This window comes from Schistocerca serialis, chromosome 2, assembly GCF_023864345.2.
Source record: "Schistocerca serialis cubense isolate TAMUIC-IGC-003099 chromosome 2, iqSchSeri2.2, whole genome shotgun sequence".
NCBI lineage: Eukaryota > Metazoa > Arthropoda > Insecta > Orthoptera > Acrididae > Schistocerca > Schistocerca serialis.
Genome location: NC_064639.1, coordinates 430666557 through 430684243, shown reverse-complemented (window position 1 = coordinate 430684243; position 17687 = coordinate 430666557). Strand labels below are relative to the sequence as shown.

At 42.7% G+C, this 17687-nt stretch overlaps 1 protein-coding gene across 1 annotated transcript in view; it reads left to right on the top strand.

Annotated features, from left to right (window-relative positions):
* Window positions 1-17687, top strand: part of LOC126455589 (uncharacterized) — an 80625-nt gene that overhangs the window by 16277 nt on the left and 46661 nt on the right. The window contains exon 2 of the mRNA XM_050091347.1: window positions 9135-9279. Coding sequence (XP_049947304.1) covers window positions 9135-9279 — 145 coding nt within the window. The remainder of the gene's footprint in view (window positions 1-9134; window positions 9280-17687) is intronic.

The following is a 17687-nucleotide window of genomic DNA, read 5'->3' as shown; positions in this document are numbered from 1 at the left end:
AGAGCCGTTGTCGACAGGCTTATGGATCCCATGGAAGAAAAGAGCGAGTTGCGTTTCGCAAGATCTCTGCGGAATTCATGTTGATTTTTATAGAGCCGATTTTCGTGCTCAAGAACCATCATAATCCTGGAGAATAAAACTTGTACCACAAATCTACAACAGCTCGCCTTCAACGATACAGATCTACAGTTGTGTCTGTGTGTCCTCCGGCCCTTCTTGAAAACGGGAATTACCTACGCTAGGTAACCTTCGTTTTTCCAGCGATCTACGGTAAAATGCTGCTAGAAAGAGAGAATGTTCTTTCGCATCGTCTTTGTAGAATCTTATAGGCATATCATCTGGTCGCGATGCCTTTCCGGTACCAAGTGGTTGTAGTAACTTGTCATCTCAGCATCTACAATTTTGTCGCTGGTACGATGGTTGAAACGAGGACTACATTAAGATCTTCCGCGGTGAAACACTTTCGGTAGACAGAATCCAGTATTTTAGTCTTCTCTCTGTTATGCCAATATGGTCACACAGTGAATGACAGACGATTTGGAACCATTTACTGATTTGCCATAAGATCAAAACTTCGTAGAGATGTTACTCAGACTGACTGACAAAATGTTACTTTCAGAATCATTGAACGCTTCTCTCATAATTCTCCTTATGCTCATTTTCGCCCCTTTCAGCTTTAATTTGTCAGGTTTCGACTTCTCTGAATCTGAGATCAAGCTCTCTCTTTTTGTCTGAGCAGTACTGAACGATGCTTTCGAATTTCCAATACTTTCATAGCTTTAACAACTATATTACTTTATTGAAGTTGTGCACTTTTCAGTGTTTCTCAGTCTACCATTTACAATTGCGGTTATAGTTTCTACTTCGTGTGAAGCTATCTTAACTCCCCTTTATAATTCTTGCACAGCTTTCTTTTGTTTTCCAAAAACGATGGTTATAATGTGAGCTATTTTAGCACCGTGCGAGTATGAAACAGTGTGTACAACAAAGGTCGGAATTTGCTGAAATGTGTTTCATTTCTTCAAGAGCACAGTTAAAAAAGCTCACCATTAACATTATTTTCGCCTGGCGACAGTTTCTTGAAATCCTTCTCTTTTCCTGTAGTTATTCAATCTCTGTGTGTTGCTTCCATCTAAATAACCAGTTGGCGAACGTAAAACTGGAAGTAAGTTTCAGAGGCAGAATTCTTCGTCATAATTGGAACCCAAAATATCTTGGTGTCATCCTGGATCGTACACTATGCTTCAAACAACATCTTCTTAACTTAACTCAAAAGCTGAGGACTCGAAACAACATCCTCCATAAGCGATGCGGAACTACCTGGGGATCTTCAGCAACCACCCTGCGATCTTCAGCTCTGGGCTTGGTGTACTCAAGTGCTGAGTATTGTGCACCTTTTTGGATGAGCAGTCATCATACAAGGCTTGTTAATACCCAGTTGAATACAACAATGCGCATAATATCTGGCGCAATCAGATCTACTCCAGTTTATTGGCTTCCACTGTTAACCGGTACAATGCCTCCTGATCTACGCAGATGTACTGCCCTTATGAAAGAATTCCACAAGATCTCCAGGAATTCTAACCTACCCGTGCATAGCGACCTGCCACTTTTAAATCGCAAGAGACTGAAATCACGTCATCCAACTCTGTGCGATGCTGCTGACATGGTGGCTAAGAATTTCAAACCTCTTGATGAATGGAAAGGTCGGTGGGAAGCAGTGACAGATGTGCACCTGCATAACATCTTCTCAGGTGCTAAACTTCCAAGTGGATTCGACTTACCACGCAACACCTGGTCTACTCTCAACAGAATCCATACCGGCCATGGCCGATGCAGTGATGCTCTCTTTAAGTGGAAGAAGCTGCCTGATCCAGCCTGTGACTGCGGGGCTCCATACCAGACTGTTCACCACAGTGAATGAAGAATTCGAGCCTATCACGGCGCCAAAGAGGACTTCCTACTAGCAACTCGAGATGCAGTGCGCTGGATTGAAGGACTGGATATTTATTTGTAAAGACAAACTTAAGTTTCTTGTGTGTCAATATGTACATATGTATAGGTAATTTAATTTCATGATGTCTGTATTAGCCATACGTAAAATAAATAATAAATCTCTCTACGTGACCAGCCTGTGATATGTCCAAGATACCTATGATTATTCAACGGAGCACTACAAATAATAAAGTTTTGGAAGTTGTTTCGATGAATTAGTAACTAGCAGATTGTTATTGTTTGGCTGTAACTTTGTCAGCGAATGGATGATCGCAACGTGACAGATCTGTTAACATTGTCGTAACTCTATACCGTCCAAAAGGAAAAAACCTCCTGTCGAACTGGAAAGGCATGGTCAGTAGGAAAGTAGCACCAGATATGAGGAAATGTATGTAGGAGCTTTGCATTTTCACCCCACACCGACGAAGACAACGCTGAATGAAAATATGTGCTACGATGCGTTTTAAACTTCCGAAATGTGTTTGAACAAATACGCTTGGAAAATATCTCAAGCTTACATGGACTGCCAGATACTTTTCCACACGTTTCTTTCATGTTTTTAATAGGAAGTAAGTAACTTACGACGCATCGTATCGCGTCAAAACTCCCTGAACACGTATTCAACACCACCAGGCTCAGGTAGAAATGATAGTTTTAGAATCATGCACAGGGTGAACCGGAATTCCACTGACCGATTCTGAATCTTTTTAAGGAATACTTTGTTAGTACTTTGGTACAGAGATCAGATGGTCTCCAGTGGCTCGTAACACAGCTATACTGTAATTGTGATTAATTCTTTTCGTTACCCGTGCTACAGTTCTTTCTGTGAAAGTACGTTTTAGCAGTAAGAATGCTTGTAATAAGCAATCATTAAAACGTAGAACTCAAAACACACAATAATGAAACAATCCTTGGACGGAACACGTACAATTGTCTACATCTTCGTTGTGCCGCTCTTCCATCACATTCAGTGAATCAATACACTAGGCACGAGGTACATATCGGCAAGTTCTTCACTGGTACACCTAACATACGGCTCTGCATCGCTGTTGACGTACAACACTGCCGAAAAATAAACCGAAGAACTAAGTGCATGCTTGGGCGTGAAGAGTGAAGTGGGCTTTACAGCTGTGACTAGCACGTACTCTCAATGAACTGAAATAGTTTGATTCCAAACAGGACTCGCGGTACACATAATCGACGTTGCCCCTGTTGTGCAGATTTTTTCTGTGCATAAATAAATGGGGATAACAGCCCCAGAAATTTTGTTGGAGGAGTTCGGGTTCCCGTAATATATAGATTGTTGACTATTGCCGTGATTCCCATTCTCATCCCTACAAGATGCGGTACCCTGTATGTTGTTGATTACAGCGTTAATAAATGTATAAATGTTATTTATTGGTAATCCATTCACTTTTGTAATGAAAGCTCTAAGCTTGATCAGCTACTACTATCGAAATTATAAATGGAACCATCAAAATGCTTCTATACGTACACTAACCAAATCACACACAAACTAAAACCGTAAATGAAATAACATTCATCAAATTTCTGAATTATTGGACCAAGTACATAAATGTGTACAGAAATCACAAGCTTTCTTGTGTAATCTTAAAAGTATGCTAACTTTATGGCAAACTGCTGACTCCAAGAAGTAGAAAATTCAAACTGGAATTTGATGTAACAGTACTTAAGAATGAATTTAACCACTTTAACGCACTTTATTAGTTTCATACGAACAATCACTCTCATATTCTTCCATCATGACAGTGAGTTAACGAAAATTTTTCTGGAACAGAAGAAAGGAGAAGAAAGAGAAAACAGTTGGTGGGAAATCTCCCTACTACGTATTCAGCATTGCGTCATCGTGATAGCTTTTTCGATCAAATATTGGGGTTCCCTGACTGTAGGTGAAGTTCGACACGACTAACGTAACTGAGTGTTGTCTATTCTGTCGACGGACTTTGTTACATTAATATAATCCACTGCGACGCATCCATGAAATATGTTTCACTGCGGATGCACAAGTATCGTTCGAACCCTTAAGGGAATCAAGAATTTGCGAGCGGGAGGTGTAACGGGCGACGGACGCTACAATGCGGCGTGCGATAAGCTGAGAACTTGGGTCTGACGGGAGGCGTGTCCGGTTGTTCGAGACGATTAAGGCAACCGTTCTACAGGAGCAGACCCTCGGGGTTTGAGTCCTGCTCTGGTAAAAATTTCAGCTTTCGACACTGCAATGCCGCAATGCCCCTTTTCCTTTCCTCTCTGTTCCTGTGTTTCATAAAGTGAAGTACAGGCCGCGTCTTATAGTTTGTTGCCTGTTCTGTCGGACATGCCGGACGGAATTGACAACAGTTACGTTAGTAGTATCGAACTTTACCTACAGTAGGAGGAGCCCATTATTTAATCGAAAAAGGTACCACGACGATGCGTTGTTGGATTTGAAGTAATCAGTATTCTTTTGTTCTGGTGCTGGTTTCTGCTTTCATTTGAAGTTATTTTTCGTAACTGCCAAAGTTAATAATGTTAAAGACGCAAGTGTGCTTCATAGTGTGGGTAACATAAATTCAAAAATTTTACATGAAGTTTAGTTTCCTATAAAAACAAAATTTATTCCCACTTACGTTTTATCACTCTATAGGCGTGGACCGGTTTTAAAGCCATTGAAATGTGTAAAAGTTATGATAAGCGTAACGTAACTCAGATAAAAGTATATACTTATGGTAGAAAAAAAGAAAATAGATAAAATATTATGACTTTAGTAGGTTTGACGGAAGTATTATTATTAAGTAATTGATTGCAACTTAAGTTACAGGAAAAGAAAATAATATATCCATTGTTAAAAACTTATGTACATAATTCAAAAATGAGACTTTCACTCTACAGCGAAGCGTGCGATGATATGAAACTTCCTGTTTGATTAAAACTGTGTGCTGGACCCAGATTCCGGACCTTTGCCTATCGCGGGCAAGTGCTGTACCATATGAGGTATCCAAGCACGACTCACGACCAGTTTTCACAGCTTCCGCCAGTACCTCGTCCCCTGCCTTACAAACTTCACTGAAGCTCTCCTGCGGAAATTTCAGAGACTTTCACTCTACAGCGAAGCGTGCGATGATATGAAACTTCCTGTTTCATTAAAACTGTGTGCCGGACCCAGATTCCGGACCTTTGCCTATCGCGGGCAAGTGCTGTACCATATGAGGTATCCAAGCACGACTCACGACCAGTTTTCACAGCTTCCGCCAGTACCTCGTCCCCTGCCTTACAAACTTCACTGAAGCTCTCCTGCGGAAATTTCAGAGACTTTCACTCTACAGCGAAGCGTGCGATGATATGAAACTTCCTGTTTGATTAAAACTGTGTGCCGGACCCAGATTCCGGACCTTTGCCTATCGCGGGCAAGTGCTGTACCATATTAGGTATCCAAGCACGACTCACGACCAGTTTTCACAGCTTCCGCCAGTACCTCGTCCCCTGCCTTACAAACTTCACTGAAGCTCTCCTGCGGAAATTGCAGAGACTTTCACTCTACAGCGAAGCGTGCGATGATATGAAACTTCCTGTTTCATTAAAACTGTGTGCCGGACCCAGATTCCGGACCTTTGCCTATCGCGGGCAAGTGCTGTACCATATGAGGTATCCAAGCACGACTCACGACCAGTTTTCACAGCTTCCGCCAGTACCTCGTCCCCTGCCTTACAAACTTCACTGAAGCTCTCCTGCGGAAATTTCAGAGACTTTCACTCTACAGCGAAGCGTGCGATGATATGAAACTTCCTGTTTGATTAAAACTGTGTGCCGGACCCAGATTCCGGACCTTTGCCTATCGCGGGCAAGTGCTGTACCATATGAGGTATCCAAGCACGACTCACGACCAGTTTTCACAGCTTCCGCCAGTACCTCGTCCCCTGCCTTACAAACTTCACTGAAGCTCTCCTGCGGAAATTTCAGAGACTTTCACTCTACAGCGAAGCGTGCGATGATATGAAACTTCCTGTTTGATTAAAACTGTGTGCCGGACCCAGATTCCGGACCTTTGCCTATCGCGGGCAAGTGCTGTACCATATGAGGTATCCAAGCACGACTCACGACCAGTTTTCACAGCTTCCGCCAGTACCTCGTCCGCTGCCTTACAAACTTCACTGAAGCTCTCCTGCGGAAAGTTCAGAGACTTTCACTCTACAGCGAAGCGTGCGATGATATGAAACTTCCTGTTTGATTAAAACTGTGTGCCGGACCCAGATTCCGGACCTTTGCCTATCGCGGGCAAGTGCTGTACCATATGAGGTATCCAAGCACGACTCACGACCAGTTTTCACAGCTTCCGCCAGTACCTCGTCCCCTGTCTTACAAACTTCACTGAAGCTCTCCTGCGGAAATTGCAGAACTAACACTCCTGGAAGGAAGGATATTGCGGAGACATGACTTTTCCACAGCCTGGGGGATGTTTCCAGAATGAGAATTTCACTCTGCAACATGTATACAGGCTCTGAGGCTCTGGACTGTGCATTGTTTGCCTGTGGCTCAGCTATGTCTTTGTAATCGTTGGCTGGATATTGACAAATGAATGAAATGTATGACCACACGTATCCGATTTAATAGATAATAAAGAATGCAAAAAGGTGGGAATTTGAGGAGATGGGACCTGGATAAACTGAAAGAACCTGAGGTTGTAGAGAGCTTCAGGGAGAGCATTAGGGAACGATTGTCAAGAATGGGGGGAAAGAAATACAATAGAGGAAGAATGGGTAGCTTTGGGGAATGAAATAGTGAAAGTAGCAGAGGATCAAGTAGATAAAAAAACGAGGACTAGTAGAAATCCTTGGGTAACAGAAGAGATATTGAATTTTATTGATGAAAGGAGAAAATATAAAAATGCAGTAAATGAAGCAGGCAAAAAGGAATACAAACGTCTCAAAAATGAGATCGACAGGAAGTGCAAAATGGCTAAGGAGGTACGGCTAGAGGACAAATTTAAGGATGTAGAGGCTTATCTCACTAAGGTTAAGGTACATACTGCCTACAGGAAAATTAAAGAGACATTTGGAGAAAGGAGAACCACTTGCATGAGTATCAAGAGCTTTGATGGAAACCCAGTTCTAAGCAAAGAAATGAAAGCGAAAGGTGGAAGGAGTATATAGAGGGTCTACACAAGGGTGATGTTCTTGAGGACAATATTGTAGAAATGGAAGACAATGTAGATGAAGATGAAATGGGAGATATCATACGGCGTGAAGAGTTTAACAGAGCACTGAAAGACATAAGTCGAAACAAGGCCCCAGGAGTAGACACCATTCCATTAGAACTACTGACAGCCTTGGGAGAGCCAGGCCTAACTAAATTCTACCATCTAGTGAGCAAGATGTATGAGACAGGCGAAATACCCTCAGACTTCAAGAAGAATATAATAATTCCAATCCCAAAGAAAGCAGGTGTTGACAGATGTAAAATTACCGAAGTATGAGTTCACGGCTGCAAAATACTAACACGAATTCTTTACAGACGAATGGAGAAACTGGTAGAAGCCGACCTCGGGGAAGATCAGTTTGGATTCCATGTAAATGTTGGAACACGTGAGAAAATATTGACCCTACGACTTATCTTAGAAAATAGATTAAGGAAAGGCAAACCTACGTTTCTAGCATTTGTAGACTTAGAGAAAGCTTTTGACAATGTTGACTGGAATACTCTCTTTCAAATTCTGATGGTGGCAGGGGTAAAATACAGGGAGCGAAAGGCTATTTAAAATTTGTACAGAAATCAGATGGCAGTTATAAGAGTCGAGGGGCATGAAAGGGAAGCAGTCGTTCGGAAGGGAGTGAGACAGGGTTGCAGCCTATGCCCTATGTTATTCAATCTGTATATATAGCAAGCAGTAAAGGTAACAAAAGAAAAATTTGGAGTAGGAATTAAAATCCACGGAGAAGAAATAAAAACTTTGAGGTCCGCCGATGACATTGTAATTCTGTCAGAGACAGCAAAGGCCCTGGAAGAGCAGTTGAACGGAATGGACTGTGTCTTGAAAGGAGGATGTAAGATGAACATCAACAGAAGCAAAACGAGGGTAACTGGATGTAGTCGAAATAAATCGGGTGATGCTGCGGGAATGAGATTAGGAAATGAGACGCTTAAAGAAGTAAATGAGTTTTGCTATTTGGGGAGCAAAGTAACTGATGATGGTCGAAGTAGAGAGGATATAAAATGTAGACTGGCAATGGCAAGGAAAGAGTTTATGAAGAAGAGAAATTTGTTAATATAGAGTATAGAATTGTCAGGAAGTCGATTCTGAATGTTTTTGTAAGGAGTGTTGCCTTGTACGGAAGTGAAACGTGGACGATAAATAGTTTGGACAAGAAGAGAATAGAAGCTTTCGAAATGTGGTGCTACAGAAGAATGCTGAAGATTAGATGGGTAGATCACATAATTAATGAGGAGGTACTGAATAGAATTGGAGAGAAGAGAAATTTGTCCCACAACTTGACTATGAGAAGGGATCGGTTGGTGGGGAATATTCTGAGGCATCAAGGGATCACCAATTTAGTATTGGAGGGCCCGCGTGAAGGGTAAAAATCGTAGAGGGAGACCAAGAGATGAATGCACTAAGCAGATTCAGAAGGATGTAGGTTGCAGTAGGTACTGGGAGATGTAGAAGCTTGCACAGGATAGAGCAGCATGGAGAGCTGCATAAAACCAGTCTCAGGACTGAAGACCACAACAACAACAAAACCTGTTGACAGTCGACATGATTTTTTTAAGATAAGTAACACCTTTTTTAAGCAGCCTAATAGTGTAGTAATGAAATATTGGCTCCCAAATACACGTATGGCGTAACTAACGTTTTGCAGTTCCAGCGAAATGTAGCCCCACGCATAATGAAAATGAGTTCTCTTTAAATACTTCATGACTGGATTCAGGCAGGAAAAAGGAATGTAGAGTTGAAGCTGCAAGTGATTGCATCTTCGGGCCTAATTCCGGATTTCTTGTCTTGCTACAGACATTGGAAGAATCTGCGTAAAGAGGTGTAAGAGATGTGGCGCATAGTCTGTACTTGTTTCTTTATTTCGTAAGATACTGTTAGCCACTCTTGATGACAGCAGATATTATAGTGCCTAATATGGGCTTATCTTTGACAGGGGGGTGGCTGGTGGCGTCGAGCGCAGGCAGCTGCGAGAACCGCACCGACCGGCTGGACCAGTGCCTGAAGAAGCTGCCCGGCATGCTGCAGGACAGCGGCAGCGGGCTGCCCACGTCGCCACACCAGCTGGACATCTACTGCAGGCGAGTGGCCGCTGCCCGCAACACGGAACAGCACGGAGGCGCTAGGCTGTGCTCACCTGCAGCAGTGACGTCTGGCCCGTCATGTCGAAACCTACCGTAGTCATTTGCTATTCGTGGATAACGTCACTTAATATTTGCTAACTTGGTTTCAACTGTTCATAAGCACTGGAAGTTACCTAAAAAGCAGATGACGAAATGGGGTATTTCCCAGCACGTCGCGTGCAATTAACAAGGAACTGTACACTTGAAGTGTCATATTTTTTCATATTTCGCACTTTTTTACGTGCGTAGTAAGATGTAAATAATTCTGTTGTTGTTCAATCGATTATAAGCACTTACGAGAAATCGAGATTCAGAGTTTCACGAGCCTGCTGGGTACCACATACGACAGCACCAGCTGTCAAGCAGCAGATTCAGCGTAACAGGATTAAGTGGCTCACTGGAAGCCTGCACGTACAATGCTCTAAAGGTTTCACAGTTTTTTTACTGATATTCTACCAAACGTTTCATACTCGGTGCCTGGACGCAAACCAGATTATGAACTATTGTTGGTCTCACGCCTCTGTTTATAGCCGACTTAGATTGCCGACGTCCACCATGCCCTTTGATGCTCTTCTGTTTTACAGAGAACGTACTGATACTTCGTGAAAACAAATTCAGTCAGCGTTTCTCAGCTCTAGTGGGTATGAAGGTCGACGACATTATAGCAAACTGTGTTCCGGACCCGAAGCTTTATTTAAACTCAGAACTCCATACCTATTTATTAGGTTGTCTGATATCTTTATCCCGATAGATTCCTTAATTATTCTGTGCTAGAAACTTGGATTTTGCTCCACTGTACTGGTGTCATCGTATTTCGTTTCGTTATTATAATCGAGGCAGTCCTAAGGGACAACTAATTAGCGTGATTCTTTTAGTTACGTGTGTCGCTGATGTTCCTTGCATCTCTCCTCGACTGTTCTGATAGTGTCCCTTCAACTAAGGTAAAAGGTATTTTTTCCAATGTTAATGAGGATCTAAGTCCCCGAAATCCAGTTGTGCATCGCATTCCATGCGAATGTGGCATTTTGACAGACTATCAAGAACAATCGACACACCCGACGGAAATAAACCAACAACAGACTCCAATATAATCACGTATTGAAATACGGTGAGATCAGCATCATGGCCCAAATGTCAAGTTTCTGTGACAGCATGATTGTGGAGCCTATTGGAATAACAATGTCAGAAAAGAATGATGGAGGTTCCAGTTTAAATAACACTTGGGTGTGGCACTCAATTTATTAAATCTTGCCGACCATCATTTCCGTGAGAGTTGGGAAACGTTTAGGGAATCTGTGTTTCACGGGGAAGCAGTGCGTGTTCTGTAAACCAAAAGATCATCAATGGGTGCGATGACGTCGGGAATCGATCTCGGCTATAAACAGTGGCATGATACCAGTAATAGGTCACAGTGTGGTTGGATTCCAGGCAGCGAGTACACACAAGGGCAAAACTCGCAGCACCTGAAGCAGACGGATGGGTCGATCGTCGAAATATTGTGCACAGTATGGAAACAACAACTCGGCTGAACACCCGGAAGCTCGAGAAAACCTGTGAGATTAAATAATAATAATGTTAATAACAATAATAATAATGACGACTATAGGACCTGAGTGAATATTGTCTCGTGTAGATTACATGACCTCGACTTTGTCGTACAGCATCAGTGTACACCTCTGGTATCTGACTCTGTGTTGAAATACTCATGGTTAGCGTTGAAAAGGATATCAGAATGGCCATTCTTTTTAAATTTTGATGAATTGTTTCCAGAATGAATTTTCACTGCGCAGGGGAGTGTGTGCACATTCGATACCTTAAGGCAGATTTTTACTGTGAACTAGCTTGGAACTCAAGGGCAAGTACTCTATGGACTGAGCTCCTTTTTTAATCTCTTAAGCCCTCTGTCCTCCCCTAGACCAATGGTCTAAGAATAACGTCCTGGGTGCAGGACTAAATCCAGCCAGTGCTTAAATTCCGAATAAAAATCGTCAGTAACTCCGGGCAAAGACTTTCGGCACAAGAGGTCACCCTCATTCTGACAGCGGCCTTGTCAAAGAAGGCGGAGAAGCGGGCAGATTTCAGGACACTCTTTTGCCCGTGGGGTGGGAAACTGCCCTTAAAAGACTGAAATATCTGCAATGATTAAAGACATGAAGGTGCACAAGATAACGGAACCCACTGCATTAAAAAAAAACACATAGTGTATCTACAACATCTACAACACATTTGGCCCATAATTAAAAAAGTGTCATGATGATCTCTCCGTTGCCCAACGATTCCTGATTGTCTTCGTATTTGGATTCCCGGGATGGGACCGCCAAGAGGGAGGTGACCATGAGTAAAACACTGAATATCCAATGAAAGGGTAACGTTGTACGAGTCGGAATTTTAACGTGATAGGGAAGCTAGAAAATCTGAAAAGGGTGGCGCTCAATCTACTTATAGTGTGGGTCAGTGAAGAGAAATGGAAAGAAGACCAGGATTTCTGATCAGAGAGCTATGGGCTAATATTAGCAGCAGCAGGAAATGGGATGCAGGAGTAGGATTCGTTGTAAGTAAGAAGGTGGTGCAGAGAGTGAGTGGGAGTGAAACGTTCAGTGACAGGGTGTTCTCATGAGGTTCAACACTAAACCAGCAACATTAATTCAGATAAACATCCCGACGTCGCAAGCAGAATATGGCGAGAAAGGGCAGTATACGAGGATATTGCACGAGTAATTCACTACGTAAAATGAGATGAACATCTAATAGTCGTCAAGGATTGGAATGCCGGGCTAGGGGAAGGAGTAGAATAAAGGGTTAGGGGAGAATATGGGCTTTTAGTAGGAATGCTAGTGTGTGAAACGGTAACTGAATTCTAAAATAATATTCCAGTGGTACTAGCAGTTACTATGTTCGAGAATCAGAAGCAAAGGAAGTATATCTGGAAAAAGCCAGGAGACGCTGGTAGGTGCCAGCTGGATTACATCATGATCAGACAAAGATTCCGGAAGCGAATGGTGCATTGCAAGGGTAGCAATAACAGGTAATAGACTCTGTTCACAATTTACTGGTGGGGAAGAGTGGGCTGAAGTGAAGCATAATGGTCCAAATGAATCAACGTGACAGGAAGCGGGATACGAAAGTAGTGACGAATGATGAAAAGCAGTACTGACGAATGATGAAAAGCGTTTGAAGTTTTCTAAGGATGTGGATGTTGTGATAAGGAAGACGAGTGGACATCTTCAAAAGGGCAGTCACTGATGATGGACAGACAAACATAGCCATAAGGAAGATAACTGCGAAGAAAACTTGGATAACAGAAGAAATACTTTAACTGATTGAAGAAAGGAAGAAGCAGAAAAGTATTCAGGGAATGCCAAAAATACAGCAATATAAATCACAAAGAAATGAAATAAATAAAAACGCAGATAAACCAATGCGAATAGGCTGCACTAAAAATGACAAGAAATCAGAAGCGAATCGATGGTTCGTGACATAGGGAAGGGTAAACATCTTTCGGTGAATTTAAAACCGAGGGTGACAACATTAAGCGTGCGCGTTCTGAGGTTTGCGCCGTCGTGCCCTTTTTAAAATAGAGTGCAGTTCCTTTGGTGGAATATCGCGATCATGGTCCTGTTGGTATCCTCGTGAATTTATGAAGTGCTTCAAGCTATGGATCGATCTTTGCGACTTTTATGACTTCTTTCATTTTAGAATGCAAAGCGGTTTCGTAATCCTGAGGCGAAGCTTCTACATTAACCTACATGCAGTATTTGGTGCCCGTGTTACCCGCCCGTCACAATACTTGGATCATGTGGAAAATGTATGTGGCCAGCAAAGTCTCACACACGAACTTTGAGGCCGGCGGATGTTTAGCGTACTATATTCGTAGTCTTTGCTTTGGTCCATTAGTCTGCCGCGATATTTTGGATGCAACGTATCAATCCAGAATAGCGTTGCTACTGCGCCAGAAAGTAAAACTCTTTCATCTCACTTCATCTAGCTGGTTTGACTGCATAGGTTTTTAAGCAGTTTCACAACTTCACCTTACTTTGATCCAAAAAAATATGCCTGACTGAAATTTCGGTCGCGCTTCAGAAGCCGATCAACAGGGTTACTCTACCTCAGCTTCCGTGTGTGCTGGAGGGGTTCAACTGATATGTCAGATCCCTTAATTCCTATACACATCATGAGGCAAGTATTTTACAGATTAATGAAGAGCGGTGTGATCTGAATGCTTGACTGGCCACATAGCACACTTCACGATATTTGTGTGTAGAATCTATCAAGACGGCTAGTCACTACCATGTACATGGAAAGAACAGTATCGTTTTCAGTCGCCAAAAACCATCGAAAGACATTTCCGCTGCTATTGCGTGTAGCTGCTGCTCCGAATAAACATGAGGTTTGACCGTCTTCCCCAACGAGAGTTATCAGTCTATGCAAGGGTTTCAATAGCCGCGTTTGTATAAACGTTGTAGAATTCATGCCTTTCCCCTCTGTAATTCGTTCCCGAGGGGTACAAATTTTTATGAGTTCCGGGTTGTGGTACCGAGTGGCTACATCTCGCACGGAGGGAGAAAGGGCCTGCGGGTCGCATACGATCTTTTGTTTGAACTTAATAATAGTGACCAATACTCAGAATTGTGTCGCAGCGCGTCGTGACTGTACACACTGACGGAAAAATCGCAACATCAAGAGGGACAAGGAACTGTACGATAGAAACGAAGGTTGGTTGACGTGTTCTACATCGGGACGATGATATCTATGAAAATTTCGCCCCCCGTCGCATAAGAGTGACGCTAGTAGTTAAATCAGATTTGCTTTAAATACACACTGTAACGGTCGTGAGCGTTAGTTGCCTTTGCGATTGGACGTGGTGAGTTGATGTTAGTCAAAAATGGCTTTATGGTCACAAAGACCTCACTAAGTCTGAACATTGACAATGGAAAAACAGAACGATTTCAAATACGTTGTCTCAGAACGCCAATCCTACGCATCGAGTTCGGCACATTTGACTTCCATCTGTTTCCACAACTGATCTCCGACTGCTGTAAACGTTTAGAAACCGATTAATAGCTTATGGCAGCTTCAGACCCAACTCAACCGTACTACCTGTTCACTGGAGAAACGACGTGCAAAATATGTATAAAAATAAATGTGGATCAAGCTGAAATATCCGTACTTATTTGGCCTCAAAATCAAAGGCGTTCTTTGTACTCCAGAGTAGTGCTGAGTTATCCCTTCTGACTGTTCCATGAATTGGTACTAACAAACCTATCGATTTCTTGAAATTTATAACCCTACTACGCTATCCCAATTATACTGTGAATTAAATCACTTCACAAGTACAGATCATGTCAGCCACCTTAAAACCTACAGTAATCCTTCCTAACTGCATAATTATAGAACTACCGTACAACACCATCCTTTTCTTTTCCTTGAACAATCATTGCCCGGGCTGTGCGGAATGGCCAAGAGAGGTATTACAGCTGCTACTAGAAGTTGGATGTTTCTTCTGCGATATTGCTCAAAGACTTGGTAGGATTGTATGCACTGCATATGCCTGCTGTCAGCAGTGATGATGGGAATGTACATTCGCAAGGAGACGGAGCTTCGTAAGAACGCGTGGCACTACCGAGACGGAAGACCATCGTGTTCTGCCTATGGCTCTGGCGCATCGTACTACATCTACAGCGGCAATATGAGCAGCATTTGGCACCACAGTGACACAACAAGCTGTTACTAATCAGTTACTTCAACAAAAGTCCGAGCCAGACGTCCTATAGCGTACATTCCACTGACTCCAGACCATTACCATTTGAAACATCAGTTACGTCAAGTGAGAGTTCATTGGAAGTGGTGTCTGTTGTCTTTTCTCATGAAAGCTAGTTGTGCCTTCGTGTCAGTGACGGCCGTGTATTCCTTAAAAGAAGGGCACTCTAGGACCTGAAACCAACCTATCCGCGAGGTAGACGTGATGGACCTAGGCCTGAAGTTATGGGCTGGGTAGCATGTTATAAGATAGCAGGAGCACTCCTGTGGCTATCCCGTGGTCCATGACTGCAAAGCTGAACGTGCATCTGGTGATCCATGTTGCCATTCATGCAAATGCTTTGCTTTAGCAGCTCTCTTGGCCATTCCGCACAGTCTGGGCAATGATTGTTCAAGGAAAATAAAGGAATGGTACAGCAGGGTAGTTCTATAATGTTGCAGTTGGGAAGGATTACTGTTGGTTTATGATGGCTGACATGATCTGTATTTGTGAGACGATTTAATTCATGGTATAAGCGGTATAGCGTAGCAGGGTTATAAATTTCAAGAAAGCGACGGGTTTGTTAGTACCAATTCATGGAAGATACAGCAGGTATGATTCAGCACTTCTCTGCAGTACAAAGAACACTTTTGATTTTGAGGCCAAATAAGTACGGATATTTCAGCTTGATCCACATTTATTTTTATACGCATTTTGCACGTCGTTTCTCCAGTGAACAGGTATTACGGTTGAGTTGGGTCGCCGGCCGCGGTGGTCGAGCGGTTCTAGGCGCTTCAGGCCGGAACCGCGCCGCTGCTACGGTTGCAGGTTCGAATCCTACCTTGGGCGTGGATGTGTGTGATGTTCTTAGGTTCGATTCAAGTAGTTCTACGTTCCAGGGGACTGATGACCTCAGATGTTAAGTCCCATAGTGCTCAGAGCCATTTGAACCAATTGAGTTGGGTCAGAGGCTGCCATAATCTTTTAATCGGTTTCTAAACGTTAACAACAGTCACTGGTGCCGAACTCGATGTGTAGGATTGGCGTTCTAAGACAAGGTGTTTGAAATCGTTCTGTTTTTCTATTGCGAATGTTCAGCCTTTGACATATAGCCCCACCGGTGCCCGGCTGCCGCATAGTGTATGTCTCCACCGAGCGCGACATGGGTCCTACAACATGGCCACGCTGACAAGACTACGTGCGCAAAATGGCCACAGTATGGGCTGTGGGAGTTGCTGGAGGAAATTTTCAATTTCAGCTGTTGCAGTATGTATACGCACGTCGTCTTTTAGTAAACCGGGCGCCTTCTAAGTGCAACATCTTGCGGTCGAAATTTAAATTTTCGACATTAAGAAAATGATTACATTTCGACTGATTCTGATTTCATGTTGCGAAAGGTTTTCAAAAAAATAAGTGAGACCAGAGCAATGACAGAGAGCTGAACGAAGCTGTGTCACGATTCCTCTGTGGAGCCATGCTAAGGCAAGGGGAGTTGCTGGTTCAGATTTCGTTAGACTACTGATGCGTATCGCTTCAGTTTTTTTTTTCTTTTCTCTCTGCAGTGAGAACTGAGTTAAGAAAGCCTTTGCATTGGGCCAAATTAACAATCAGCATATTTTTATTTTTAATCGTCAACTTCTTCTGTAATCAAAAAAGTTCAGTCATTATTAATTTGTTGTTACCATTATTGTTGTTATTAATTCACTCGCAAGAGCTTCCCTACTCCTAGTTGATACCGATGCAAATGACCAGTGAATAAAGGAACGTTGGATATTTCGTCACGACAAATATACACAGTTACCTCGGCGTCTTCTTGTGAGGCCTGCAGGAAGATCCCAGTAGGAAGAGACAACAGGAGGCCAGTAACGCAGGCGGAACTCTGCAACTGTTTGCGCTCAATCAACACCGAGATGACAGATAAATTCGTGTCGCAGTATATTACTCAACAAGGAAATACGTACTAGGACTATGTCACTGCTACAGTTAGTTATTTGTGACCACGAATGTAGTTTACCATTGGTTCAACTGCTGTTTGTAGTGTTACATCTGTAAATGGAAGACTATGGTAATTTTGTTCTGATGCTGTTCGAATGTTCATAAATTTGGGTTTCGTCTTGCTTTCATTTACATGGAAATTCCGGTCAAAGAAATACTTCTTTCTCTTGTGACACTCGATTTCTAATACATTTCGCAAGCCTTCTAGCCAGTAGGTCTGCTTCACGACTGACAAGCGACGAAACTCAAAAAACTCTTGGGAAAGACTCAAAAAGCCATCAGTGAGACGTATTTGAATTATTTTCATCTATTAAGGACCCAGCAAGAGGGCAACATCACGAAGGCAAAGAAAATGCTAGTTAGTATCGCAATGCGAAGAACGTGTTAAGCATAGAATTGAACATTGTCCATACCTACAGTTTAGTTTCTGTGTTATGAACATAATTTTCATTTTATTCTCTTCTGTATCCTCAAATGATGACAGTGTCGCATCGAAATTTAGTTAACTGTACTTCCTCTTGCCTATATCGCCACCGACATACTTCTACTTTTTTCATGGCAGTCGTGAAATTCTATTAGTGTGTGGCGCAAGACTGCACATAAACACGGTAAAGTTAGAGATGCAAAGGGTTTG